This window comes from Aquarana catesbeiana, linkage group LG01, assembly GCF_042186555.1.
Source record: "Aquarana catesbeiana isolate 2022-GZ linkage group LG01, ASM4218655v1, whole genome shotgun sequence".
In the NCBI taxonomy this organism is placed as follows: domain Eukaryota; kingdom Metazoa; phylum Chordata; class Amphibia; order Anura; family Ranidae; genus Aquarana; species Aquarana catesbeiana.
The window spans coordinates 559,500,031-559,527,805 of NC_133324.1; the positions used below are offsets into that span (position 1 = coordinate 559,500,031).

Below are 27,775 nucleotides of genomic sequence, written 5' to 3' on the forward strand. Positions count from 1 at the left end.
ATTATTCTATTATGCAGTATAAAATTAAAGCGGAAGTCCAATTAAATACTTATTTTACTTGAATCTACTCCCTCCCCCATTCTAAGCCTATTCTTACCTATTCCAAGGGTGCTCCAGTCCAATCACATGATCAACGGCCGGCTTTAGTGAAGAGAAGTTGCCATCAATGGCTGTGGAGCCTGGGCGATAATGTCGAACATAGGCATACTATGTGGCATCCATTGTTGGCTGTCCCTCTACACTTATTCAAAATGTATAATGCGCTAATATTAACCTCCCAATATAATACGGTGTGATCTCTTAATGATTAATCAGTGAATCATGTGCATAATAATATTGAGCCTATTATAAATAACATAACAAAATCCTATAACTAAATATCAATGTGATAATAAATTATTAAACACAATTAAAAAGAAATTAAAGATAAGATATTTTAATGTGATGAACCACAGTGCACAGTATCTGAACAGGACAGCATACTGCTGTGAAAAAATAGAGCGTCTTTGGTGATTTGATGAATATAGACAGGTTTCAATGAGTAATCCCCAGTGATAGCTGGCTTGCTCATATATTCAGCTGCTCATTAGCATGGGCTGGCTTCTGGCTTTCAAAAGAACTTCCGCAGTATGAAACAAAGAAATAAAGACCATTGCGCGGGCAGTGTGATATGTAATCCCTATATAAGGGTAAAAAATTTCACTCGCACTTTTCAGCAGAATAAATTGCATATGATAAGGTCAGTTGCATACAGCTAACAGCTGGGATCTCCTCACACGCCAACAGTGTACACACAGCACTGCTTGTCACTGGCTCCTCCTGATCGGTTTCATCACTAGACACGTGACTTTTTGAAAAATGACCTTATCATATGCGATTTATTCTGCTGAAAAGTGCGAGTGAAATTTTTTACCCTTATTATATAGGGATTACATATCACACTGCCTGCGCAATGGTCTTTCTTTCTTTGTTGTTTCATACTGCGGAAGTTCTTTGAAAGCCAGCCCATGCTAATGAGCAGCTGAATATATGAGCAAGCCAGCTATCACTGGGGATTACTCATTGAAATCTGTCTATATTCATCAAATCACCAAAGACGTTATATTTTGTCACAGCAGTATGCTGTCCTATTCAGATACTGTGCACTGTGGTTCATCACATTAATATATCTTATCTTTATTTTCTCTTTTTAATTGTGTTCAATAATTTATTATCACATTGATATTTAGTTATAGGATTTTGTTATGGTGAAGGACGTTATGTTATTTATAATAGGCTCTATTTGATTCACTGATTAATCATTAAGAGATCACACCGTGTTATATTGGGAGGTTAATATTGGCGCATTATACATTTTGAATATATACAACACTTTTTGTGTGATATCAGTTCACATACACAATAATTGCAGCTATATTATTTGGTCATCTTCTAGTATTTGTCACTTATTTACTAGTTCATATCAGCGCTTTAGTACACTTTTTACTTTGTCCCTCTACACTGAAGCCGACTACAAGTACAGAGATATAAGCTGGTGAAGTTTTCTGCAAAGCTTTTCCTGTAAAATGTCTACTTTGTTTTTTCCCCACTCCGACTTCCCCCTCCATCACGGAGGACATCCAGCCATATGGTGAGAGCAATATCAAGCTCAAATGCAACAGTAGTAAGCTTTGTATACAATTTGCATAGAATTTCACCTGCCTCTTTTGATGCCTCCCTGGTAGATTATATGAAAAATGTTTATGCATTTTTCCCCCATCATAACCTAACAGTACAAAAGACAGGTTTTATGTCAACCTTTATTAATTCAGAGTAGATCAGACATTAAGCTCAACACTGTTAGCCTTCAAAAACAGTTGGCTGAATATAACTGTCCACAATTGTCGGATAACTGTCCACAATCATCTTGCCTCAGTTTTTCAGCAAAGTATTACCAAGAGCAAGAAAAACTGAAGAGACCTTTGTCCCTCAATGGACTTACTGTAAGTACAAAAATCCTTTTCTCTCTCATCCATTAGGGGCAAAGGTTCCAGGCCCGAGAGAACTGCTTTAAAGACCCAGAGGCCTGCAGCTGCCATTAGGTGAGGCCCAAATAACCATGTTGTTTTGTGGAAGACAAAAAACAGAAGACCAGGAAGTAGGCGTGCAAACTGAGGAAAGTTGCATGACGAGGGAAAAAAAAAAAAAAAAAAAAAAAAAAAAAAAGAAAAGCAAGAAGCACTCACAATCTAGCAGAGTGAACCAACAATTTCTGAAACAAGATATAGCCAAACACTGGTCTAGACCCAGCTGCAGGAAAGAGGATTCGCCCCACAGAGAAACTCAGTGTGGAAGCCATGAGACTCACAAGTGAAGTTTGCCTTCCTTGTCAGATGGTAAACCTTACAGGATGCAACTTTCCTATCGGTTATGATTGTAGGAAGCAACTCAGAATGACCTGAAGCAAAAAAAAAAAAAAAAAAAGTGTTCAACGGCCATGTCTTTAGAGACAGCGACTGAAGTAGGGTGGAAAAAAAAAACCCAGGCAAAAGATCCTGATGACCTGACACAGCTCATAGAGCATACGCCAGGAGTCTACCAGGTCAGGATACCACATCTGCCTGGGGTAATTTGGATCAATGAGTGTCATGGGAATACCCGCTTTCGTGGATGTTTCAGGGGAGGAAAAAGCATAGATGAGGGTGTACCGATCCCAGAACATGCACTGTTTCCACCAGAGGATCCCTGCACCTAAAGACAAACCTGTCCAGTTTGTTGTCTAACCTGGAGGCCATAAAGTCCACACTGAGGCCTGCAACACAGGTCTTCCAGGGTTCATGCTCTACTTTCTGAGAAGTCGACTTACCCATGATAGGACAGGAAAAAAAAAAAAAAAAAAAAAAGGGAGAAGGGACCCGCAGTTCTGCCCAGGACAGGATCTGAACTGGCTATCTTGTTGCCACAAGGTTGACATATGCCACTTGCTAGATCAGATGACGATCCAGCAAGATTGCCCATGATTGTAGAGATTGTTAAATCACCCAGAGGAGATGGATATGAGGAAAGCACTTTGCCACAGTCTTTTGCAGCAAGAGGGTGCCAAGGACTCTTTCACAGCCTAACAGGTTGGTATCTGTTGTGAGGATCCTGCAGAGCATGGGAAGGAAGAATTCCCCAATTCCAGAGCCAGATTACTGAGCCACAAGGCCAGGACAACTTGGTCCTAAATGCCACATGAATAAATGTGCCGAGGGATCGGACTTGTCCCACAATGACTGAACACTATGTTGTAGAAGTATGTAGCGGTTTAAAGGAAGCTTCCATAAGGCTCTTAACACTCTCACAAAAGTGGCGAGTCGTGCATCAACTGGAGTGAGAATCTATAATCTGAAAATATGAAGCTTGTTCTGTGGAAAAAACCCACTTGAGTCTAAGTCATTTCCAGGACTACTCAGATACTCCAAATGTGAAGTCTGTACCAGTGATGGTTTGTGAAGATCAACCCAAACCACTACAACTTCTGGACATTCAACGGTGCATTGTGCAGAGCCCACGCCGACTGCTCCCTCAACAGGAAGCAGTAAAAGTACTGAGTATTGGTCAGATGCTTCCAGTGGTGTCTTAAATTGGGAGAAACAACCAGTATCAAAGTTTCCTAACTGGTCTAGTTTTCACCATTCCAAAAAATAGTAACTTAAACTGGCCAAACTCATTTTGCATTAGCAAGTCATATCATCAACTTTAGGATCACTTGCAACAATTGCATATGGAAAGCTGAAACCAAATCCTGCCTACATGCATCACCTGGAAATTGGTAACTTGGGTATGTTATACTGGATCTAAAATTTGGTTAGGCATATATAAAAAGGCATGCAAGTTTACCTTGTCTTATGAAGTTCAGAAAGCATTGCCATTTTTCACACTAGAATGTTGTGCGGGAAACCCACGTTTCATGCAGGTTTCCCACACCACATTCGTTTGCTCACATCGGATCGTCTTGTACAAAGATACCATGCAATCCGGTAGCACTGTATGTGAGTCGCTCAGGAACTTGCAGTGCGATCCTGTGCAATTTGCATGCAGTTCCTACAGTCAACGGGCCCTAAAATGTAATTACTAAAATTGCTAATGAGATATCTAGGACTAACAATGTTTACCAGACCCAACAAGATATATTTTGTAGGCGGTTAGGGAAACCTTTACACAAATGGCAGTGGAGCTTGTTTACTTACCCATTTCCTTGTCTAGCAAGGTGGTACACAATTGTAGCAGATGTTACAGTCTTTCCAGTACCAGGAGGACCTTGAATAAGACTGAGAGGGCGTTGCAGAACAGTCTTCACTGCATAAACCTGAAAGTAATGGCACACATTTCATAATCTCATGTTTGGCATATGACATTGGTCTACCCTGTTCATCGTAAGTGATTGTCCCATCTGAACTTGAAACCAAAGCATATAACACCAATGGAAGGAAGACTAAAATATTTACAAACACTGATATGAACAGCGCAGTGGCTTAGTGGTTAGCGTATTTTACCTTGTAGCACTGGGGTCCCTTTGAGTCTCAGCTAGGACACTATCTGCATGGAGTTTCCATGTTCTCCCTGTGCTTTAGTACCCTCTAGGTATGTTGGTCTCCTATCATACCAAAGACATGCTGGTAGTTTTGTTGGGCTCTGTCTAAATTGGTCTTCGTATGTTTGCGTGGATCTAAGAATTCACCTGCAGCCTCCTATGGCTGACTCTGGAAATACTGTTGAGTGTTAGTACAGCTCTAGTAATCATTTCAAATATGGTGTCACAGGAAAAGTAAGGTTCCAAGGTTTGGAGTGCATCAAAGTTCACAATGGGACCACAGTGATGGATGAATTTTAAATTCCAGGTATACAACCAAGAGCATGAGCTCTTTTAACCAAGCCAATTCAATGTTAATATTTAGTGGCAAATGTACCATCAGATAGGCCAACAGTTAAGTATTTCAACCTTTTTACAAAAACATTTCACTCATTCTACAAACGTTTGGAAAAGTTAGCATTCTAGCTTTAAAGTGGTATCTAAAAGCGAAGTTCCACCCAAAAGTGGAACCTCTGCTTGTCTACTTCCTCCCCCCTTCCAGTGCCACATTTGTCACCTTTCAGGGGGGGGGAGAACCAGGTACCCGTTTTTGACAGGTACCCTTCCCCACTTCTGGGAGACAGCGCAGCGGCGCCGTCTCTCGGAAGTTCGTCCCGCCTCCTCTTTCCTCCACCGCCGGGCCAGATAGAAAGCGCAGTGTGCACACGCAGTGGGGAACCAGCTGTGAAGCCGCAAGGCTTCATTGCCGGTTTCCCTTAAGAGGAATAGCGGCAGCAGCACCTGACCCGAAAATCAGTGGGGGTGCCGACTTCGCTGGATCCCTGGACAGGCAAGCGCCCATACATTAAACGTCCACAGCTACAGTATTTGTAGCTGCTGACGACTTTTATTTTTCTCCCCAGGTGGAACACCGCTTTAAGAGCACACCAAAACTATGTCTGCGCCAGCAACTTCTATATTTCTTTAACTATTTTCTTTAATACACATACCAATCCTTAAACCTAAACTTTACCAATTATTATAACACTTTACATCAATGTGTTAAACTATGACTGACCCTAAACCATCAGCTGCATTACCCTACAGTTGAAAACTGTAGCGAGAAGTCACCATCCCTGTCCCATTAAGTTAAGGTACTCCCAAGCTAATTAGCCACTCTGATAGAGAATTTCCAGCTGAAAATTTTAATACCGGGGTTATGTCTGACTGCTGCAGCCATAGTCCCGGTAAACCACATATACACATACATACACACACAGCGGTCTTGAAGGGGTTTTTAAAACAAAATGGACACTACTGCACATCACTGCTGACAGTCTTAACCACAAATGCAAAAACAATAGCAATTTAGTTTACCTGTGAGTGGTTCAGATCTGGGAGTCCTTGTGCTGTAAATCTCTTGGGAAGCTGGCATTTGATAATTACATCTTCCACCTCGTGGCCAAGCAGCTTATGATATATGTACCCCGAAACTGACGTTTCATCAACAGCAAAGGTCTTTAAAGCACTCTGCATTCTATTTAAGAGGATATGAAAATTATGAAATAAAAGGAATTTCAGTCTTACCAACAAGCATAACGAATTAAAAAAAGCAGTGTGTTCACATGCGCTACACCTGATTCATTAAAGGCCAACTCTGAGAAACTTGAAAACTATCTCTTGTAGTGGGGCGACATTCAGACTGCAAGGTTTTACTGCTTGTTTAGGTCTAGGAGACTTGTTAAAGTAGTCACTAACCCAATCCTTCAAACTGCTTAAAAAGGTCCCCACAGCGTTTTCTCCCCTACACTCCCACAGTTCAAGGTTCTGGTACCATCAAGGCCAATGCATGGTCCATTGTCCTGCACTGGACATGATGCATACAGACAGCCAACTGCTAGAGCATGGGTGAGCAGAGTATCAGGGATTTTACTCAGCTCCACTTCAAGCAATCATTTTCAAAATTATATACTTGACAAAATTGAAACATACTTTTTTTTGTTTTAAAGAAAATTTTGAAAGACCAAGCGTCAAAGATTTCTAAATTCTAACAGGGCAGAGATTAGAGTTTGTCCTGCACTAGAAAAATGCTGGTGTCTGCAAGGGCACACAGAAACATATGTTCCCTGTTAACATTACAGCGCAGGAAGCAGATGCAGAAGACTGCTGTGTGGGAATCTGCAGCACATCTGCATTTCTCCACACCTCTTTGCTGATGTGGCAGAGGCATCCGGTGGTGTAGTGTTAGTGTGTTTTTAGTCTGCCACTTAAAAGTTCATCACACCATCCTAATGTCCTCTACGAGAACCTAGGATTGGGCTCCCTGAGGCATGGAGAGCACTAGTTCCTGACTGAAGACAAGTATATTCGCCACATGAGAACTTGCCAGGTTGCGTTTACCATCACACTTGGTCATTTGCGACTTCCCAAATTAACATTTTATTGTGTAGAATACTGTTTACGACTCATCAACATTGTCAAATTTACTACACCAGAAGGGCTCTCCCACCTCTCCTTGTTTCTGGTGGATACCTCCAAGTTTTTTCTTCTCTACACATTTTCGAGGGCCACCAATCCAGATACTGAACAGAGATAATGTATACCTTTGCATCGTGGTGCATTTTTTAACCAGTTTTTTCATGTAAATCCACAGAAACACAGCAAAGCACATGTCAAGAGGGTTGTCGAGCGTTTAATACCCATTATAATAAACATTACATTGTGCCTTGATGTATGCATCGATTTCAGTGGAAACTACATCTGTAAAAAATTGCATTGGGCAAAAATACAAAGCTGTGAATCCAGCCTGACAGATGAGACCATCATACCAACAGGTTCTCCAAGCTAGCTGCCCAATACGCGATTTATAGTCTCTGCTGCAGTGCTAGCCTTGGGACCCAACTTCTCTACCGCAGTTAATACAACTAGATCTTCTCCCTAACCCCAGCCCGTGAGGAGAAAGGTTCTTACTTTTCACAAACCATTTTTTAATGCAGAAAAGTGGAGTTTTTAAAACCAATACAAAAAAAAGTACGCTCTGACTTTCACTAGTAATGTGACTCCTAATCAGCTCAGATGCCTACATTTCCTAAAGATTTCCAGGGAAGAAAAAAAAAAAAAAAGCCAAAAAACTTGAGCTCTAGAACCAAATGAAAAATACATAAAGACAGTGCGAACATTTACTTTAGGCACACATGTTCCAGGGAATAACAAACCTGTCAAAAGATGTTGACTTCCAAACAAAATCCACCTGAAAATTGTGAGTAACTTCCACTGGTGCTCCAACGCTGCTTCTCAATTCAATGGCAATTTCATCACCATAATCTACACAACTCTGTTAAGTAATATAAAAAACCTCTTGCATTACCATTAAAGTAGTTTTAAACCCTCAAAATTTTTAGCCACACATTAAGCACAATAAAATAAACATTACCCAGTACACTGTTAAAATTCTTACCCCAGCATTTGCACTTTAATTTCAAAGCTGCTGGCTCCTGCTCTATCAGTGCTGCTTGTCTTCACAGTGGACAGTGCAGTCTCCAGTCTGTTAGTATAGAGAAGGGAGGTGGGAAGAGCAGGGGAGTACCTTGCCATTTTAGGCAAAGGTGCTGTGTGTTTCTATTAATGCACACAGTGTAGGGAGACACAGCTCTAGTCCAAGGGACTCCACAGAATGCTGCAAGAGAAAGCAGCTAGCCTGGAACAGGAAACCCAGGGCAACTCTCATGACACCAGCTGAAACTGGAATATAGGGAATGATTAAAAGATAAAGCGCATGGCCAGTAAGTGATTAAATTAGCTGCTTAAAACACTAATTACACTGCCATTACTAACTGCAGCTCATCTTCCAAGCAGCAGAAAACACAAGGCTTCACTATTTAACTGCTGCAGCCAGACTTAAAGCGGTATTAAACCCAAAAATGTAATATATTGCAGCTTACTTATCCTTTAATGTGATGGCTGCATTTTTTTTTCACTTTCCCCCCCCAACTATCTATCTGGTGATCTGGCCACCTGTATTAGAGTGCCCCTACTCTGGATGAAGGAGCACAGGGGGAACCTTTGCACAGCAGCATTGTTAATCTGGGAGGAGGGGAGTTGTCAGATGAACTAGCAGGTTTAGATATACTGACAAATTGAAGCTCAACTCTAGCTAACACTTTAATAAGAAGTTACAGCAAACATTTTTTGGGATAATGATTTTACATTAAAAAAAAGCTGATCATTGTAATCACCCCTGTCAGTGGTAAATGGTCTGTCTTAACTTTTTAACTGCTACATCTGCAATTAAGCTTCTTTAAAAAAAAAAAGACTTACTGGCCAGATCAAAGGAAAAAATAAAGGAAAGAAAGCCTAAAAAGAAAATGAATGCAGCCATCACATCTGAAATATAGTAAGCTACAATATAAAAAAAAAATGCTTTAGGGTTTAGTACCACTTTAAAGAGAACCTATTCCCCTTTTCGCTAAAAAAATAATAATCACATCAGCATATGGCTCTGCATGCTGATATGAAATCTTTCACTAATTAAACATGTTTTGCTTTTATTTATAAAGTACTGCTTTTCCACTTGCTGGTTCAGTGATGCACTGGTGATATAACCAGCACCTCACAGCAGCATTTTGGGAGATTCCAGTCACATGTTCAGGAAGGCAGACCCAGAGTTCTAGGATTTAAAGGGAGTTGGATTTATCCGTCCTTAGTAAAAGTGGCCACCATGAAAAGAATGTAGAGGTAAATAAAAATAGGTTAGTAGGTAAATAGGAAGTTCCCGGTTCTCATAAAATTAAAGAGAGGTAAGGCCAAAGCTCTTTTGGCTCTACGTCTCCTGTGGGTCACAGGCGTGCATTTTATTCTGCACTCCTGTGACCCTTATTCAGCAGACAGTGGGCTAAAAGTCTGCTGACATCACTGAGCTGGTCAAGGCTCTGGAGAGAACCAGACTTTAATGTCAGGATCCACCCAGATGCCTGAGCGGAAGTTGGCTCAGCCTTTCAGCGCATCGCTGAGAGACTGAGCCAGCCGCTCCTGCCCCTGCACAGCCTGGCTCTCCAGTGAGTGCTGAAGGGGCATAGGAGAGAGACGGTGACTGAGTCACTGACTCTGTGCTCACTGAAATCCAAGAATCGAGCGATCGGTGGTCTTCGATTGCTCAGTTCCCAGTCTTAGAGGTGGCTTTGGATTGATGCTGCATACAGCTAGGTGAGAATGGATTGTTTTGTTTAAATTCCTGACCTTCTCTTTTACCAAGTCAGGCAAAAATAGCTACCTGCTGCCCCGTCAAATAAAAAATAAAGTATGCACATCATTTCTGGTACAGGCTTCAAATCCCTGTACATGAATACTAACTTATTGCTACATGTTACCAATTTCCAGGGCAAATGCAATTTTGGAGATTTGTCTGGAAATTACTTGTCTATACATGAAAGAAAAAATATTTCTGCCTTTTGTAGGGTTATATTCAACACTTGTTATTTGTGTTATCTAGCCTTAAAGTGTCCTTAAAAATGCACAATATTTTTTACAATCCTCATTCTCCAGCATCACCAAAATCACAGTCTAGGTATCTTTGGAATTCTGCACCATGCCACCAGCACACATTCATTGGACTCCATTAATTCCAATGGAAAGACTACCAAAAGTGACATGCTGCAGACAGGCTGTACCATTGAAGTGAATGGAGTCAAGCTAGGAGACTGAGCTTGCTTACAAAAGAGGCTGGCTTCCCATCTTTGGGTTATGGAAACAAGTGGTATCGCAATGGGCAGCACTTTTGCAGCATGCTGCAGTGATATTAAAGCGGAACTTCAGTCTTTTTCAATTTTCCATCTATTGAATCTTCTGCCCTTGTTGTTTTAACTTTGGATAGTAAAATATTTTTTTTTCTGCCAATTAACACCTTATACAGCCCACTTCCTGTTTGTCTGATAAAAAGCCTAAGCTTATGACATCATGCACAGCTCTCTCACACTCTAGTGAGAGTTTGCCAGGAAGGAAGGGGGGGGGGGGGGTCACAACAGGGCCAATGAGGGCTGCCGAGCTGGAGGTGTGCCTGCGTAAATCCAGGAAGTGAACAGCCAGCAGCTTCAGTTGCCCACCATGAAGATGGATGTGGCCAGACTTGGTGGAGGGAGATTTCTGCAGCATATTTGGCAAGTACAGAATCACAATGTGTATAAAATAATATGCAAAGTGGTTGGAGGGAAGCTTCAGAATGGCAAAGATGTTTATATTACAAATTCTGTGAGCAGACTGCAGTTCCTCTTTAATGAATGGCATTCCAATACACAAAGCAGAGAGAAAATTATATCCTCCATGCTTTGACACCAAAAAAAAAAAAAAAAAGGATACTGTCTGGGACCTTTATTACATGTCCAATCCCTTTCCACAAAGGAGCAAGGTCACCTTTGTACCGCAAACATATTTCATCCCCTTGCATTAAACGCATGTCTGAAAGAGGGAAAAAGAAAAAGTAAAGATATTATGACCACCACAAATACATGCAAAATCCAACTCAAATTAGGCCCCCCCCCCACCCCAAAAAAAAAAAAAAAATAATAATATTGAGGGCCTCTCTAAAAGAATATTTTTGCTTTTGCTTGCATGAAAGCAGCCTTGATTCCCATACAATTATGTAATACAAAAGGAGCTCAAAAATGCAAGTCAGAAGCATCGCAGAAACCAATCCTAATCATTATACTGCATGACTTTACTATCACCTGTATATTATAGCCCACCCAGGAAAATATTGCAACTTGAAAATTACCAGAATCCGTTTTTGGCAAAGTGAAGTAAGCAATTCTTTTCTTGTTAAGGCCAAGGTCCCATCGAACTGTAATGTTATCTTGAGTCTAGAGAATTAACACAAGTTTGATTAAAATTTTCTGACAGTAACACATTCATCAGACTAGGAAGGTAGCCTATCATTCGTGCATCAAAAATTAGCCAACCTTGTCACTACAGTGGGGACGGAAAGTATTCAGACCCCCTTAAATTTTTCACTTTTTGTTATATTGCAGCCATTTGCTAAAATCATTTAAGTTCATTTTTTTCCTCATTAATATACACACAGCACCCCATATTGATAACAAAACACAGAATTGTTGACATTTTTGCAGATTTGTTAAAAAAGAAAAACTGAAATATCACATGGTCCTAAGTATTCAGACCCTTTGCTGTGACACTCACATATTTAACTCAGGTGCTGTCCATTTCTTCTGATCATCCTTGAGATGGTTCTACACCTTCATTTGAGTCCAGCTGTGTTTGATTATACTGATTGGACTTGATTAGGAAAGCCACACACCTGTCTATATAAGACCTTACAGCTCACAGTGCATGTCAGAGCAAATGAGAATCATGAGGTCAAAGAAACTGCCTGAAGAGCTCAGAGACAGAATTGTGGCAAGGCACAGATCTGGCCAAGGTTACAAAAAAAATTTCTGCTGCACTTAAAGTTCCTAAGAGCACAGTGGCCTCCATAATCCTTAAATTGATGATGTTTGGGACGGCCAGAACCCTTCCTAGAGCTGGCCGTCTGGCCAAACTGAGCTATCGGGGGAGAAGAGCCTTGGTGAGAGAGGTAAAAGAAGAACCCAAAGATCACTGTGGCTGAGCTCCAGAGATGCAGTCGGGAGAAAGTTGCAGAAAGCCAACCATCACTGCAGCCCTCCACCAGGCATGGCGTTTGCTAAAAAAACACCTGAAGGACTCCAAGATGGTGAGAAATAAGATTCTCTGGTCTGATACCAAGATAGAACATTTTGGCCTTAATTCTAAGCGGTATGTGTGGAGAAAACCAGGCACTGTCCAATACAGTCCCAACAGTGAAGCATGGTGGTGGCAGCATCATGCTGTGGGGGTGTTTTTCAGCTGCAGGGACAGGACGACTGGTTGCAATCGAGGGAAAGATTAATGCGGCCAAGTACAGGGATATCCTTGATGAAAACATTCTTCAGAGTGCTCAGACCTCAGACTGGGCCGAAGGTTTACCTTCCAACAAGACAATGACCCTAAGCACACAGCTAAAATAACGAAGCAGTGGCTTCACAACAACTCCGTGACTGTTCTTGAATGGCCCAGCCAGAGCCCTGACTTTAACCCAATTGAGCATCTCTGGAGAGACCTAAAAATTGATGTCCACCAACGTTTACCATCTAACCTGACAGAACTGGAGAGGATCTGCAAGGAGGAATGGCAGAGGATCTCCAAATCCAGGTGTGAAAAACTTATTGCATATTTCCCAAAAAGACTCATGACTGTATTAGATCAAAAGGGTGCTTCTACTAAATACTGAGCAAAGGGTCTGAATACTTAGGACCATGTGATATTTCAGTTTTTCTTTTTTAATAAATCTGCAAAAATGTCAACAATTCTGTGTTTTTCTGTCAATATGGGGTGCTGTGTGTACATTAATGAGGAAAAAAAATGAACTTAAATGATTTTAGCAAATGGCTGCAAAATAACAGAGTGAAAAATGTAAGGGGGTCTGAATACTTTCCGTCCCCACTGTACATCCAATTTCTCCCAATTTTATCCAAAACTACTTTGAATGTTTTGTAAAACTTCAGACACGCAATCTGACACATCTATAGTGCTTGCCTAAACTGCCCACATAACTGGAATATAAGATTATACATTTTCTGGACCATCAAAACTTGAATTGAATAACCAAAAGAGCAAGCTTTCAGGAGAAACCTACTGTTGTACTTGGCTGAGGAAGAATTAGATAGCACTGCTGAAGTAGCCTGTTGGAAAGCCCAGTTGGGAAAAAATACTAGGGCAGATAGGAATAGAAGGAGCTAGAGCATAATAAATGAATGTATTTACTACACAAAATGTAATATCTCTATGCATATTATTTTACATGCAAACAGTTGAACAGTGACCTCTGAAACTGCTAATGCTCAGTAACGGTCAGCTAAAAATTTAAAACTACTTACCTGGGACTCCTTCAGCTTTTTGTCATAATCGGCCTCAAGTTTCACAAGCGGTCCAAATATATTTTGGTACTGATAGGCATCCTCATATCTAAGCAGAACGTGCTGAGGCTCTTCATCAACACCAGGTTTTTCCAGATCCTCTAGGGTTGCAGAAGGGTTTTCCTTTACAAGGGAAAAAAAAAAGTTTAGTTTACATTTAGAACAACAAAAAAAAAAAAAAAAAAAGCGTTTTACATCCAATTTACAAAGGAGATAGACATTAGAAAGAGGACCCTATCGCTCTATACCATGACCCACAAAAAAAGATCACAGTGTTTATAAATGCGATTGTTTTAGCCTAGTTTTAGATTAACCACTTCCCACCTGGACACTGCACATAAACGGCCGGGTGGGCTATCTCTCCTTCTGAGTGGAAGTTCAGGAACATCCCTCAGAAGGAGCGGGATCGCGCGCATGCCCGCGCAGCGGCATGATCTCGATGCACTCGTGTCACCCAGACACGGCGCATCTCCGATCGGCAGGAGGGCTCCGCGATTGGCCCTCCTGATCACATGACGGCCGTGTCGAATCACAGCCGTCATGTGATGTAAACACAGAGCCGGTTGCTAGGCAATCGGCTCTCCTCACACGGAAGTTGTCAGTGAGGAGAGGAGGGCGGAACGCTGCAGCCAGCTGGTGATCAGTGAGTATGAGCTGTTTTTTACAGCTTTTTACTCACTGATCACCAGTCTAGTGACCCCACACACATGTAAAAACACAAAACAAACACTAAGTAAACACACAATGTCCCCAAAACACATGTCCCCACACAGTAAAAACACATGTCCCCCACATGTCCCAGTAAAATCACATGTCCCAATGATTATCTGCACACATATGTTACCTGCGCACATCTGTACATGATCATTTGCGCACATGTATCCGTGATCACACGAACCAATTATTATACACTTAACGGGATTTTTTTTTACCAAAAACATGTAGCAGAATACATTTTGGCTTAAATTTATGACAAAATTTGATTTTATTGGATTTGTTTTAAAATAGAAAATAGTTTTTTTTTTCCAAATTTCCTCTCTTTTTTCGCTTATATCGCAAAAAATAAAAAACGGAGTCGTGAATAAATACCACCAAAAGAAAGCTCTATTTGTGTAAACAAAATGATAAAAATTTATTTTGGGTACAGCGTAGCATGACCGCGCAATTGTCATTGAAAGTGTGAGAGCGCTGAAAGCTGAAAATTGGTCTGGGAAGGAGGGGGGCGAAAGTGCCCAGTGTTGAGGTGGTTAAGGAAGGATTGAGAAACCAATCGGGTATTTTTTTTCGCTGTTTGCGTCCAGCTGGGGAGATTTCTCTTTAGTTCCTGTTGTGGAGACGCAATAAGGGAAAAAAAAGAGAAATTTATCCAAAAATGAACAGAATTCCTGTCTTTGAGAAAGTTTACAGCAACAGGTGTGCCCATTCCAGGAAAAAGCTCCACTGCCACCTCAATTTTTGGATTTCTTCTCAATTTCTCAGTTACAGTGTTTGCCAGGAAAAGTAGGAGTGAATCTCCCCAGCAGGAACAAAGACTGCAATAAACACTTAAGGCTGGGTTCACACCACAGCACAGAGCGGCTCACAGCAGGGGTCCAGTGCGTTCACGATCCGATCTCAGCCTAAATTTTGGGCTGAATTCGGACCTGAAATGGACCGGAAAATGTACAGGACTCCTGTGCAATTCGCTGCGGAGATGTGTGAACCAGCTTCATAGAGAGTCGGTCAGAATCTCCTGACTTGTGAATTGGATGCAGGGAGACCCGCACCCAATTCGCAATAGTGTGAACCCAGCCTAAGGGTCCACCATTCCCCACTTCACATATATCTCTTCTGTATATACCAAGAGGCATATGCTCCATTTGATTAGATCTGAACTTTCAGCATAATAAAGGGCATACAGCTATAGAGTTACTGGTACCAGGGAACAAGTGAAACAATTGCATTCAGAAAATATAGTGTGTTATTACCATCACTGGTCTATGAACCCTTTGTCACAGATGTATGCCATTCCAACCAAAGCGGGGGGGTGACACACAAGTCTGTAATCTGACAAGCCAAATGTCAGGTGGAAGAGAATGTACAGCCGCGCGATTGCTTCCACATCCCCCCCAGTAAATTCTGCAAACTTGGCAATGGCATAGCAGTTGTAGCTGGGTAGAGGGGAGGGAGACCAGTGAAATTCCATTCACCGATCGCTTACTTAGTAAGAACCCATAAGCAACGTGCATTTTCCAGGTTCTGTGGTTTCTGCGATCTGTGTTCCATTAGCTTCATAGCAAAGTATCATAGGGGACTTTTCGTATCTCATATGATCAAAAATTCAAGTTAGACTTACGGGTAACTTGTTTTCCTTGAGTCTTTCAGGACAGCACTTGAGAGGGTGACTCCTCCCCTTGCAAACAGGAAACACCTCTTCCACCAAACTTCAAAAGGAGGCTCCTTTCCACACATTGTCAGTAGTAGTAGAGAACCTCCGGCCCCAAACTGGAACACATAATCGAGATAGGATTAGTCACAGTATATTATATATAATATATATATATATATATATATATATATATATATATATATATATATATATATATAAAAAAACAATAGGGCGGGATACTGCTGTCCTGAAAGACTCAAGGAAAACAAGTTACCGGTAAGTCTAACTTGAATTTTCCCTTATCGTCTTTCAGGACAGCACTTGAGAGGATAATAGAGACTTACCCCCCTAGGGAGGGACCACAGCCTGCAGAACCTTTCTGCCAAAAGCCTGATCCCCTGCTGATAGGAGATCCAGTCTGTAATGACGGACAAACGTTAAGTAGCTTGACCACGTAGCCGCCTTACAAATCTGATCTGGAGTGGCACCAGCTCTTTCTGCCCATGTAGTGGCCTGGGCTCTCGTTGAATGAGCCCTAATTCCCAGCGGGGAAGATAAACCCATTTGAGAATAGGCTACAGAAATAGCTGCCTTAGGCCATCTAGCCAATGATGCTTTCGATGCTTGTTGGCCTTTTTTGTTTCCAGAAAAAAGAACAAATAATGAATCTGAAACTCTAAACCCTCCTGTTACTTCCAAATAATGTAATAGGATGCGTCTTACGTCTAAATTGTGAAACTGCTCTTCCTTTGCACCCGAAGGGTTAGCAAAAAAGGTTGGTAGAGTAATCTCCTGAGACCGGTTACTAAAGCTTGCCACTTTTGGCAAAAACCCCGGATCTACTTTAAGGACAACTCTATCAGGAAAAACTGACAAAAAAGGCTCTTTTACTGATAGGGCATGCAGTCCACTAATCCTTCTTGCTGAAGTAATTGCGACCAGAAAAATAGTCCTCAAAGTTAAATTCTTTAGGGATATGGCCTGTAAAGGCTCAAATGGTTCTTTTGCCAGAGCTTGCAGAACCACAAGAGATCCCAATTTGGGAAATGCCTCACCGGGACCGGTCTAGACCTGGAAAGTGCTTTGAAAAATCTCATGATCAAAGTTTCTGAAGATAAGGATCTCTCCAGATAAACTCCCAATGCGGCCACCTGCACCTTAAGAGTGCTGACCGCCAGATTCTTGTCTGAACCTTTTTGCAAAAATTCCAGCACTGAAACTAGATCTTTAACCTTCCTATGTTCAGAATGACAGAAAGAAACATAGACTTTCCATACTTTGGTGTAAATATCCCTGGTTACCTTTTTCCTACTGGAAAGCAACGTAGAAGTTAAACATTCTGAAAAGCCTTTGCTTCTCATTAACTGCTCCTCAGATACCAGGCAGTGAGATTTAATCTGCCTACATCTGGATGATGCACTGGCCCCTGAATCAACAAATCCTGACTGAGCAGAAGATGCCAACATGGTTTGATTGCCAACTGAAGAATTGTGGAAAACCAAGCTCTCTTTGGCCAATATGGAGTAATCAAAATTATTGATACTCTCTCTCTCAGAATTTTTCTCAACACTAGAGGGATTAACCTGAATGGAGGAAAGGCATACCCTAGGTGAAAATCCCATGGATGTGCCAGAGCATCTATCCCCTGAGAGCAATTGTCTCTCTGAAGGGAGAAAAATTTTTGGAGCTGCGAGTTTTGTTTTGAAGCAAACAGGTCTACCTGCGGAAGGCCCCAAACACTGGTGATTAATGCAAACACTTTCCTGTTCAGACTCCACTCTGATTCCTGAACTTTCTGTCTGCTCAGATAATCCGCTACTTCGTTTAATGTGCCTTTTAGATGGACTGCGGATAGAGATAGTAAGTTGTTCTCCGCCCACTCCAGAATCTCTACTGAGAGTAAGTGAAGAGCCCTGCTTCTTATGCCTCCCTGTTTGTTCAGGTAGGCTATGGTAGTGGCATTGTCCGACAAAATCTGGACATGGCAACCTATGAGGTTTTGAGAGAAGAAAGCTAATGCTAGAGCAACCGCTTTCAGCACTCTCCAATTTGAGGATTTTTGGGCCTCGAACTGGGACCATGTTCCCTGCGCTAAGGTCTGACCCATGTGGCCCCCCATCCCTGCAAACTGGCGTCTGTTGTGACCACTTTTCCGGTCGGAAAAGACCAAAGAAGACCTCTTTGCAGTACCACCTGACTTTTCCACCACCAAAGTGAACGTTTGACTCTGGTGGGGATCTTTATTTTTGCATCCAAACTCTCTGTCCTGTGGTTATAAGTCCTTAGAAGGAACCTCTGGAGAGTCCTGAAATGCAGCCTTGCCCATTGGATGGCTGGCATGGAAGAGGTTAATGTCCCCAGAGCCGACATAACCTTTCGGACTGAAATCAGTTGATTTGTTTGTAGTGCCGTTATTACCCTTTGGACCTTGATCTTTTTCTCTTCTGGGAGAAAAATCTTTTGCTCCACCGAATCTATCAACCCAGAAACAGTACTTGCTGAGCTGGGATAAAATTTGATTTTGAACATTCACTATCCACCCTAGTGACTCCAAATGACTGCGGGCTATGTTCAAATCCTCCTGCAACTTTTCCCTGGATGGGGCAAAAAAAGAGGAGGTCGTCCAGATATGGAATTACCGCAATCCCCTGGAGTCGAAGAGGGGCGAGAGCTTCAGCCATTATCTTCGTAAAAATACGAGGAGCTGACGACAGGCCGAAGGGAAGGGCCCTGAACTGAAGATGTATAATCACTTTGCCCATATTCACCGCAAACCTCAGGAACTTCTGGGACCCAGGTGCTACAGGAATATGAAGATAAGCATCTCTCAGATCGATTGATGCCATAAAACAATCTTTTGTCAGAATGTTCCCGACAGTGAAAATTGAGTCCATACAAAACTTTTTGTATAGGACTGACTTGTTCAGGGATTTTAGGTTGAGGATAAGACGGAAGTTTCCGGATGGTTTTCTTATCAGAAAGATGTGTGAATAGAAACCCTGACCCTGTTCTTCTGGGGATACTGGTATCACTACCCTCTGGTGCCTCAGATCCTTTAAAAGGTTCTTCATGGCCAGAGCCTTTGTTAGATCCCTTGGTAGGTTTGTTACAAAGAATCTTTCTGGCGGGTGATCCGAAAACTCTATCCTGTAACCTTGGGACAGCATGTCCAAAATATATAGATTTTTTGTCATGCTGGCCCAAAGGGGAAGGAAACTTTGAAGCCTTCACCCCACTGGTACGCACAAGTCATTGCGTTTTACCAGAGGCTGCAGGAGGATGGAAAAGGACATTTCCTTTGCCTTTACCCTTCTGCGATGCCCAATTTTTTCTTTTCTCCTGGGGTTTGGTTTGTTCCTGAGCCCTTTGGGAACGAAAAAAAACGTTTAACTGGCTGCTTTTTCTTTTTGATGGGAAAAGACTTTTTTATCAGCTCTTCTATCTAGAACCGCATCTAAGTCTGGTCCAAAAAGCAAGTCACCCAGGAACGGTATCCCACACAGCTTGTTTTTGGATGCCGCGCCCCCCGGCCAAGTTTTCAACCACAGAGCCCTTCTGGCTAAGTTGGCTAGGGGAGCAGATCTAGCTGTCATTTTAATTGATTCCGCTGATGCATCAGATATATATGCGACAGCGGCAGACAGAGTTGAGAATGAGTCCAAAATTTCTTGTTTTGGTGAGTCTGCTGAGATATGGGCCTTAAGTTGCTCAAACCAGAACTCCATATTCCTGGATACCACCGTAGTCGCCATAGCAGACTTAAGATTTCCCATGATGGATTGCCAAGCCCTTTTTAGTAGCTGGTCCATCCTTTTATCCATGGGATCTCTCAATACCCCCATATGTCCTCGAATGCCAAATCTGTTGACCTCAAGACTTGGGAAAACGCGGCATCTAGTTTGGGGTTTTTGTTCCAAACCGCCGCTGGATCTTCATCAAAAGGAAAACGCCTTTTTAAGGCTTTGGGAAAGAAAGGCTTTCTCTCTGGCTCTGTCCACTCTTTCTTAATAGCTTCAGAAATAACAGAGTGTACTGGGAAATTGTGATTTTTGTGTTCACTAAGCCCTGCATACATTTTATCATGCAGAGATAACTCCTTTCTTTCCTCCTCCAGACCCAGTGTGGTATAGATTGCTTTTAACAGGCCATCTACCTGTTCTAAAGACAATTTAAATTTTGAAGGTAAATTTTCTCCTTCCTCCCCCTCATCAGAATCCTCAGATTGAGAGGGGGAATGTCCCTCTGGGGTAGGAGATGCCTCAGTCTCCACCGCCGGGACTATAAGTGAGCCTTGAGAGGACTGTGAGGTAGTAGGCTGACTCAGGGATGGTTTGCTAGTGAAGAGCGAAATGATTGGATAGTCGCATCAAGTTCTTTTTTAACAGATGCAATCAAGTCGCTGCAAGCAGAAGAAGCTTCTTCTTTAACTAGCAAATCAATACAAGCTTGACATAACGTCTTCTTCCATACTTCTGGTAGCTTGGATTTACATGAAGGGCATTTCCTTTTTGCCACTGGATCAGGCTCTTGGCCTGCCATGAGACAAAAGAAGAAACCATCCCAGTGAGACAACCTGTCCTATTCCCAAGGATGCTCACCACAGGTGCACAGTAAGAACTAAACTGCCTTATGTGCCCAGACAGGCCCCTGCCACTTGGGGGGGGGAGAGATAGAGAGAGAGACCCCACAGTACGAGGAGGACAGTATACAACTGCCCCTTACCTGGGCCTTGCTGGTGCCTGTGCCTGTCCCACTCGCTGCCGCCATCGATTCCATCGAGGAGCGCTTGCTGTGTTGTGTGGCTAAAACGCTGGTTCCGGACTCCAATAGCGCCAGTGCGCCGGACCGGAACCGCTAAATAAGCACCAGCCCTATTCCTCCCCTCTACCTCTGCGATTTCCGGCGGAAAGGAAGCCGCACGCCTGTTCCGGGGGTGCCGCCCCCTTTCCGGACGCCTCACTTCCGGCGGATGGAGCCCCGCTGCCATCCCCAAGATGGCGGCGGTGCAATAAGCAATAGGCGGTGGACCTGAGAAAAAAAACACAGTAAACGGCCACCGCCTGTCTTGCCGCCACCTAGGAGCGATGCCCACGACAGTCAGACTCACCCTGAGCCCAGATGAAGAGGGAGAGGGAGCCCAGCCAGCAGCACCTAACATCAGCTGTGGAATGGGAGGAACAGCTCTCATGAGGTGAAAAAAAAAAAAAAAGCATTTGGTGAAAATACAGGAAACCTGAGCTCCCAGGACAGCACCTGAGAGCCCTGACTTCCCCACGAAGTGTTCCCTCCAGGGGAAACACAAAAACTGACAATGTGTGGAAAGGAGCCAAGTTTGGTGGAAGAGGTGTTTCCTGTTTGCAAGGGGAGGAGTCACTCTCTCAAGTGCTGTCCTGAAAGACGATAAGGGAAATCTATTTTTTAAGTCACGTACTATATATAGCACAGTCAATTTATGCAGCACTTTACATATATACAGTGCTCAGCATAAATGAGTTCACCCCAACAGATGTCAGAAAACCTTTACTTTCAGAATAAACATTTTCTTTGGGACACTATACTACAAAACACTCCCACAAATGCAGGCCATTAATTGCAACCAAGATTTGTTAATTTGCACACACAAAAAATTATTTTTTCCTAACAAATTCATTCAAGACCATGTTGCAAAAATATACAATCCCGATGAAAGTCTTAGGAGCAAAGCTAAATTTTAGACAAAATCATAATTAACAAGAATTCAACTATAGGTGAGACTAATTATTCATTAAAAAGGTGTCCAGCATACAGCTGATTATAAAAGGGTGTTACTTAAAGAAGAACCCTTCGCGTTTCATTTTGTCAGCAATGGCACCACATGGAAAAGAAATGTCACAAGGCCCGAGAAAGAAAATTTATTTACACAAGAAAGGTGAAGGCTACAAGATCAGCAAAGCTTTACTTATCAGTCAGAATACTGTAGCAAAAGTGATACAAAAATCTAACAAAGATGGAACTGCAACTATCTCACATAGACTTCCAGGCCATCCACGGAAATTAAAACCTTGACAGGAGCATCTTTTGATGAGAAGGGTTGCAAAAAAAAAATCACCATGCAAGTTCACTGCAGTTAGCTAAAGAAGAAGAAAGCCAAACTGGGATAATTATTTCCCGTGACACAATTTGGCATACACTTGTTTCGTCCACGAAGGAAGCCTCTCCTAAATGCACAAAATAAGTACACCTAGAATTCGCCAGGGCCCATGTGGAAAAAGAAGACTACTGGGACGCTGTACTCTGGAGTGACGAGACCAAGATAAATGTTTTTCGAACTGATGGCTTCAAAACTGTATGGCCTCGCAAAGGTGAGGAGTACAAAGAAAAATGAATGGTGCCTGCAGTGAAACATGGTGGTGTCAGTGTCCTTCTGTGGGGCTGCATGAGTGCTGGTGTTGGGGAGCTGCATGTTATTGATGGTATCATGAATTCACAGATGTACTGCTCCATATTGAAAGAGAAGATGCTACCGTCAACTCCGTTCCCTTTGATCGTCATGCACTTTCCCAACATGACAATGATCCAAAACACACATCTAAGGCCACTGTTGCATTTCTGAATGTGATTCAGTGGCCAAGTATGTCTCCTTATCTGAACTCAAATCGAACACCTATCGGGAATGTTGAAAAGACGAGTTGGCCAGCATTCAGGCTCTAAAAGAGGTAATTCTGGAAGAATGGAAAAGGAAAGATGTTGCAATATGTCACCAACTTGTTCATTCCATGCCTAGAAGAATTGGTGCTGTCCTTACAAATCATGGAGGTAATACAAAATACTAGATGTAGTCGTTTTTGTCGTGGGGGTGCATTCATTTTTGCATCAATTTCAGTAGAACTGAAGATTTTGTAATCCAAGTTTAATTATTAACCTTACTTTCATGTAATGAGCTAAACAAATGTTCTATTTGTGTTCAAAACTCAGTTTTGTCAAAATTTTGGAAATTGTTCTTGTCTTCATTGAGATATTGAATAAAATCATACTTTTCAAAAGCGGTGTACTCATTTATGCTGAGCACTGTATATATATTGAAAAATACAAAGTAATTAAAAAAAAGCGTAAAAAATGTAAACAAAAAGCGTTAAAGCCACCTGGGTCACTTTTATTGAACAGCCAAATTGCCAGCTGAAAAAACAAGACACCAAGCTCATGGCTGCAGCCTCAGTAATAAGCTTGTATGGACCACCTCAAGTCCAGGACCTTTTAAAAAACAGCCTAAGGATGTAAAGTGGTTATTGTAGAGGAAGGGCTCATATCCACCTGTTTTGCTATCCTACATCTATGGGTCTCAAACAATCCATTAAAAATAGATACACAAGCAGGATATCCAAGCTGTCTTGTCTACCTGTGCTTTAAATTTATAAGTGCTAATTAGCCTTAGGCAATGATAGCAACGATCTTATTCCCCAAGGTTATTCAGATCACATATTTGTTATGGGGCTCTCTTGAAAAGTACTGCATTATAAGGCTTACAGTTAGATAACTGTCAAATGCTACAATGCATTGATTGTTTAAAGCGGCTCTTTCGTGAATATAAAAAGAAAAATTAAAAAATTCTAAAAAAAAAAAAAACAAACACAAAAAGCACTGAGAACCTAGGCTCCCCATTGCTTCCACACAGGTGCTCCAGACACTCTGCTTCCTGGTAAAAATCTGGATGTTTAAAATCTCACTAGAAAGTGCTCCAATTGCAGGAGAGTATTTTCTTGAGATTTCAAGTACCCAGCTTTCCCAGGATACAGCAGTGGCATTGGCAGTGCCTCACGGAACATTGGAAGCTGGGGATGAGGTACATATCATATTTTTTGTCAAAGCTTTAAGTTTGATTTTTTTTTAAGGTAAAATCTGTTCAGGTGTAGGGGGACTGGCAGTAAAGCAGACTTTCCTTTTTTTATCTGCTTAAAATTTTGAAAAACGTAATACCTTCCAGAGCTCCTCTAGCTTGTTTATTTGCTGAGCTGTAATTTGGCGAGCTCTCAGCTGCTCTTGTTCAGATGGGATCTTCACCAGCCAGGAAAGGAAGCACCGATCTTGTATAAGCGGCTGCCACTGAGAGCTATCCCAGTTAATATCCTTCAAGCTGCTTTGACTAGCACAGGGCTGCCTGAAAAGGGAAAAAAAAATTTAAAAAAAAAACACATCTTTTTTTAATGCAGCACAGATGAATAAAAAAAATAAAAATAAAAAGTGACAAACACGGTGCTCTCCTGCAGGTATTAACTGGTAAAAAAAATGTGTGCCCCAATTGTTACATAATATAGAACATACCCACTCATCTAAAACACAATAAACAAATCTTTTATCCTCCCCTGTAATCGGATACCCTTTTTTTCAGGTGAAAGATATGGTCCACTACAGGGTTAAAGCTCGTCCATCTATAGAAATCACACTGCATTACACAGCTATATAAAAATGCAAGCTCTATTGAGAACAGCCTGTATTGTTACCCCAAAAGAAATGTTCAGCCCCACACATTTCCATAATAGATTAACAGTAGGACAAAACACTGTCAGTTAAGCTGGATACACACTATACAATTTTCTGTAGATTTTTTCCTTCAGATTTACCAAAACCATATAATATGAGGTCAAACCTTAAGAGTTTGAATTGGTATGCAATCCGACAGGCCTTTGCACTACATGGTTTTGGTAAATCTAAAGAAAATCAGACAAATGTTGTATAGTGTGTATAGGGGTCTTTCTCCTAGCACTGCGTGTCTCCTGAACAAAGACCAGTCTAAAGGAGTGTTGAAAATTAGAGCTCAAGGGTCAACCTGAACAGAAAGGAAGTGGATTTGTAGCTTTTGACTACTAACCACTCAATGAGCAAGGCATAGAGGCAGGATTCAAAGTGAAAACGACAGTGGGGTAAAATTCGATTTTGGCACTTGCCTTAAAATTCTTGGAGTTCATTCATTCAGTATTGTAGCAAAGCTGTACTGAGAGCAATGCGATAAACACAATGGGGAGGGACCAGGATGGTGTTCCTCAATGAACTCCAAGAAAGGGTCTTTCCCATTGAGAATTTAGAGACAACTGGGATATCCAGAAGCAATCCAACTGAGGGGTGAGCAGCAAGCCAAAAAAGTTAAAATAAAATGAGAGCTGTCTGGGGGCTCTGTCCGCATCACAGTGCTCTGTGAATAGAAAACGACAAGGTTCGGCAGCCTTTGCAGCTGTTGGCTTGTAGTTTTCAATGAACTACCACAGCGCCGGAGCACTGTGGTAGTTGATCCTCTCTTCCAGTCAGATTGTACCTGCTTGCCTGTACGGGATGTACGGGCACACAGATACACAGAGTTCTGCAAAAGAACTGCATGGCACCAGCAATTTGCTGATCACTCATGCAATGCAGTTCTGCAACAGCTGGAGGGCCACCAGTTTGACACCTGTGCTTTAGAGGCTCTAGAAATAAAAAAAAAAAAAAAAAAAAAAATTATATAATAAATGCACATTTTTTTACCTGCAAAAAAATGTGCATTTATTATTTTCTTGTTAAAAGGTGAACTTATCCTTTAACCGCTTCCCAACCGCTGCACGACGATATACGTTGGCAGAAAGGCACGGGTGGGCAAAAGGGCGTGCAGGTACATCCCCTTTAAGAAGTGGCACTGCGGGCGCACGCCCGCCGCATTCTCCGTGACCACGGGTCCCATTGACTCGATGTCCGCCGGGTGCCCTCAATCATGTCACGGAGAGGTAGAACGGGAGATTCCTTTGTAAACAAAGGAAATTCCCCGTTCTGCCTAGTGTCATGACAGATCACTGCTCTGTCATCGAGAACAGTGATCGCTGTCATGTGTGTTAAAGCCCATCCCCGCCCACAGTTATAATCACTCCCTAGGACACATTTAACCCCTTCATCGCCCCTAGTGGTTAACCCCTTCAATGCCAGTGTCATTTACACAGTAATTCGTGCATTTTTGTACCACTGATCGCTGAATAAATGACAAGGGCCCCAAAATAGTGTCAAAAGTGTCTGCCATAATGTCGCAGTCATGATTAAAAAAAAAAAAATGAAAAAAATAAATAAATCGCAGATCGCCCCCATTACTAATAAAAAAATAAATAAATAATAAAAATGCCATAAAACTATCCCCTATTTTGTAGGCAATATAAATTTTGCACAAACCAATCAATATACGCTTATTGCGATTTTTTTTTACCAAAAATATGTAAAAGAAGAATACATATCTGCCTAAACTGAGGAAAGAAAAGGTTTTCATGTATTTTTGGGGGATATTTATTATAGCAAAAAGTAAAAAAAATTGCTTTATCAAACTTGTCGCTCTTTTTTGGTTTATAGCACAAAAAATAAAAACTGCAGAGGCGTTCAAATACCACCAAAAGAAAGCTCTATTTGTGGGAAAAAAGGACGTCAATTTTGTTTGGGTACAATATCGCACGACCGTGCAATTGTCAGTTAAAGCGACGCAGTGCCGAATCACAAAAAGTGCTCTAGTGAGGAAGGGGCAAATTCTTCCGGGGCTGAAGTGGTTAACTTAATTCTAACGGTAAAAAACAAAAAAAAAAAAACAAAACAAAACAAAACCCCATCAGAATGTTATACTTACCTGCTCTGTGCAATAGTTTTGCACAGAGCAGCCCCCGATCCTCCTTTTTTTGGGTCCCCCGCCGGTGGTGCCGGCTCCACCCCCCTGCCAAGTGCCCCAATAGCAAGCCTCTTGCAATAGGCGCACTCGAACAGGCTCACTCCGGAGCCACGCTTCTGTGAATGGACACTGTCCATTCACACACAAAGTGTGACTTGGCTCCGCCCCCTGCTCTCTCCTTATTGGCTCACTGGCTGTGTTTGACAGCAGCAGGAGCCAATGGCTCCCGATGCTGTGTGAGGCAATGAGGAGAGAGACCTGGGAGAGCCGCTGTTCTCATGCATATCGCTGGTTCGAGATCGGGCCCTGGTAAGTATAAGAGGGGGTTTGTAGCTGCACCCAGGTGTTTTTTTTTTTTTAACCTTAATGCAATCTTTATTATTGAGAAATTGGCAGGAAAAAGACGTCTTAAAAAAAAAAAAAAAAAAAAAAAAAAAAAAGAAGAGAGAAGGGCTCCTCAAAATGGGTATAGAGCTGTGAAACGTCAGAGGATTAAACAGTTTATCAGAAGCCTCGCAGTCTCCATAAATATGTGTATTGGAAAGGTATTTGTAGTCTTGGAACCTTTAAAGAGACAGCAGCACAAATAAAAGTTACAGACTGCTCATCCATTTTTAAAGGTGGTGAGCACTGCCGTGGTATGAGGTGGAACAGTCTCTCAAAGTCTGGGAGCAATGGCAGCTGCCTGTGACTCCACAGGTGCAACACCGTGAAGTATTCCGAGATTCATCAGACAGTGCTTCTTCAGCTAGAGGCTCAGGGGCTCCTTATGCTAATCATATAAGGATTTTACAGAAGGAGACGAGAACATATGCTTAGTGTTTGCCATCAAGATCGCAATATGGCCCATGGAATCCTGGTGCCGTATTAACATGTTCAGGAGAAAAAAAAAACTTAAATGGAATAAAGCATAAAAAAAACATGTCAGCAAGGGTAAAATGAGTACATTTTACCAACCTCGCTTACCTGCACAGCAACACAACCACTGAATCAGCTTTTGCAGGAATAAATCCAAGAAGAAAAACATTTCTGCAACCACAGTTGTAGCATTCCAACACCGTTTCTCCCAGAGGTCCATCCTTGTGCAAAGTAACTTCTTTACACTTTGCTCTGACCAGATGGTTTACAATGTGGCTAAAAGGAAGCAGAAAAAAAAGTTAATCAAACACATCATCCTACAAATCATCAACTATAGAAAGCTACACAAGGACAACACAGTGAACTGTTTCACGGACAAGGAAGGAGTTGTT

The 27,775-nt window shown here is 41.9% G+C and overlaps 1 protein-coding gene across 1 annotated transcript in view; it reads right to left on the minus strand.

Moving 5' to 3' along the window:
* UPF1 (UPF1 RNA helicase and ATPase) overlaps positions 1 to 27,775 on the minus strand; it is a 169,706-nt gene that overhangs the window by 76,296 nt on the left and 65,635 nt on the right. Inside the window, exons 4-11 of the mRNA XM_073596301.1 lie at positions 27,492 to 27,659; positions 23,837 to 24,017; positions 13,477 to 13,638; positions 11,301 to 11,385; positions 10,886 to 10,984; positions 7,750 to 7,858; positions 5,912 to 6,071; positions 4,212 to 4,330 (exon numbers count right to left, since the gene is read on the minus strand). Coding sequence (XP_073452402.1) covers positions 4,212 to 4,330; positions 5,912 to 6,071; positions 7,750 to 7,858; positions 10,886 to 10,984; positions 11,301 to 11,385; positions 13,477 to 13,638; positions 23,837 to 24,017; positions 27,492 to 27,659 — 1,083 coding nt within the window. The remainder of the gene's footprint in view (positions 1 to 4,211; positions 4,331 to 5,911; positions 6,072 to 7,749; positions 7,859 to 10,885; positions 10,985 to 11,300; positions 11,386 to 13,476; positions 13,639 to 23,836; positions 24,018 to 27,491; positions 27,660 to 27,775) is intronic.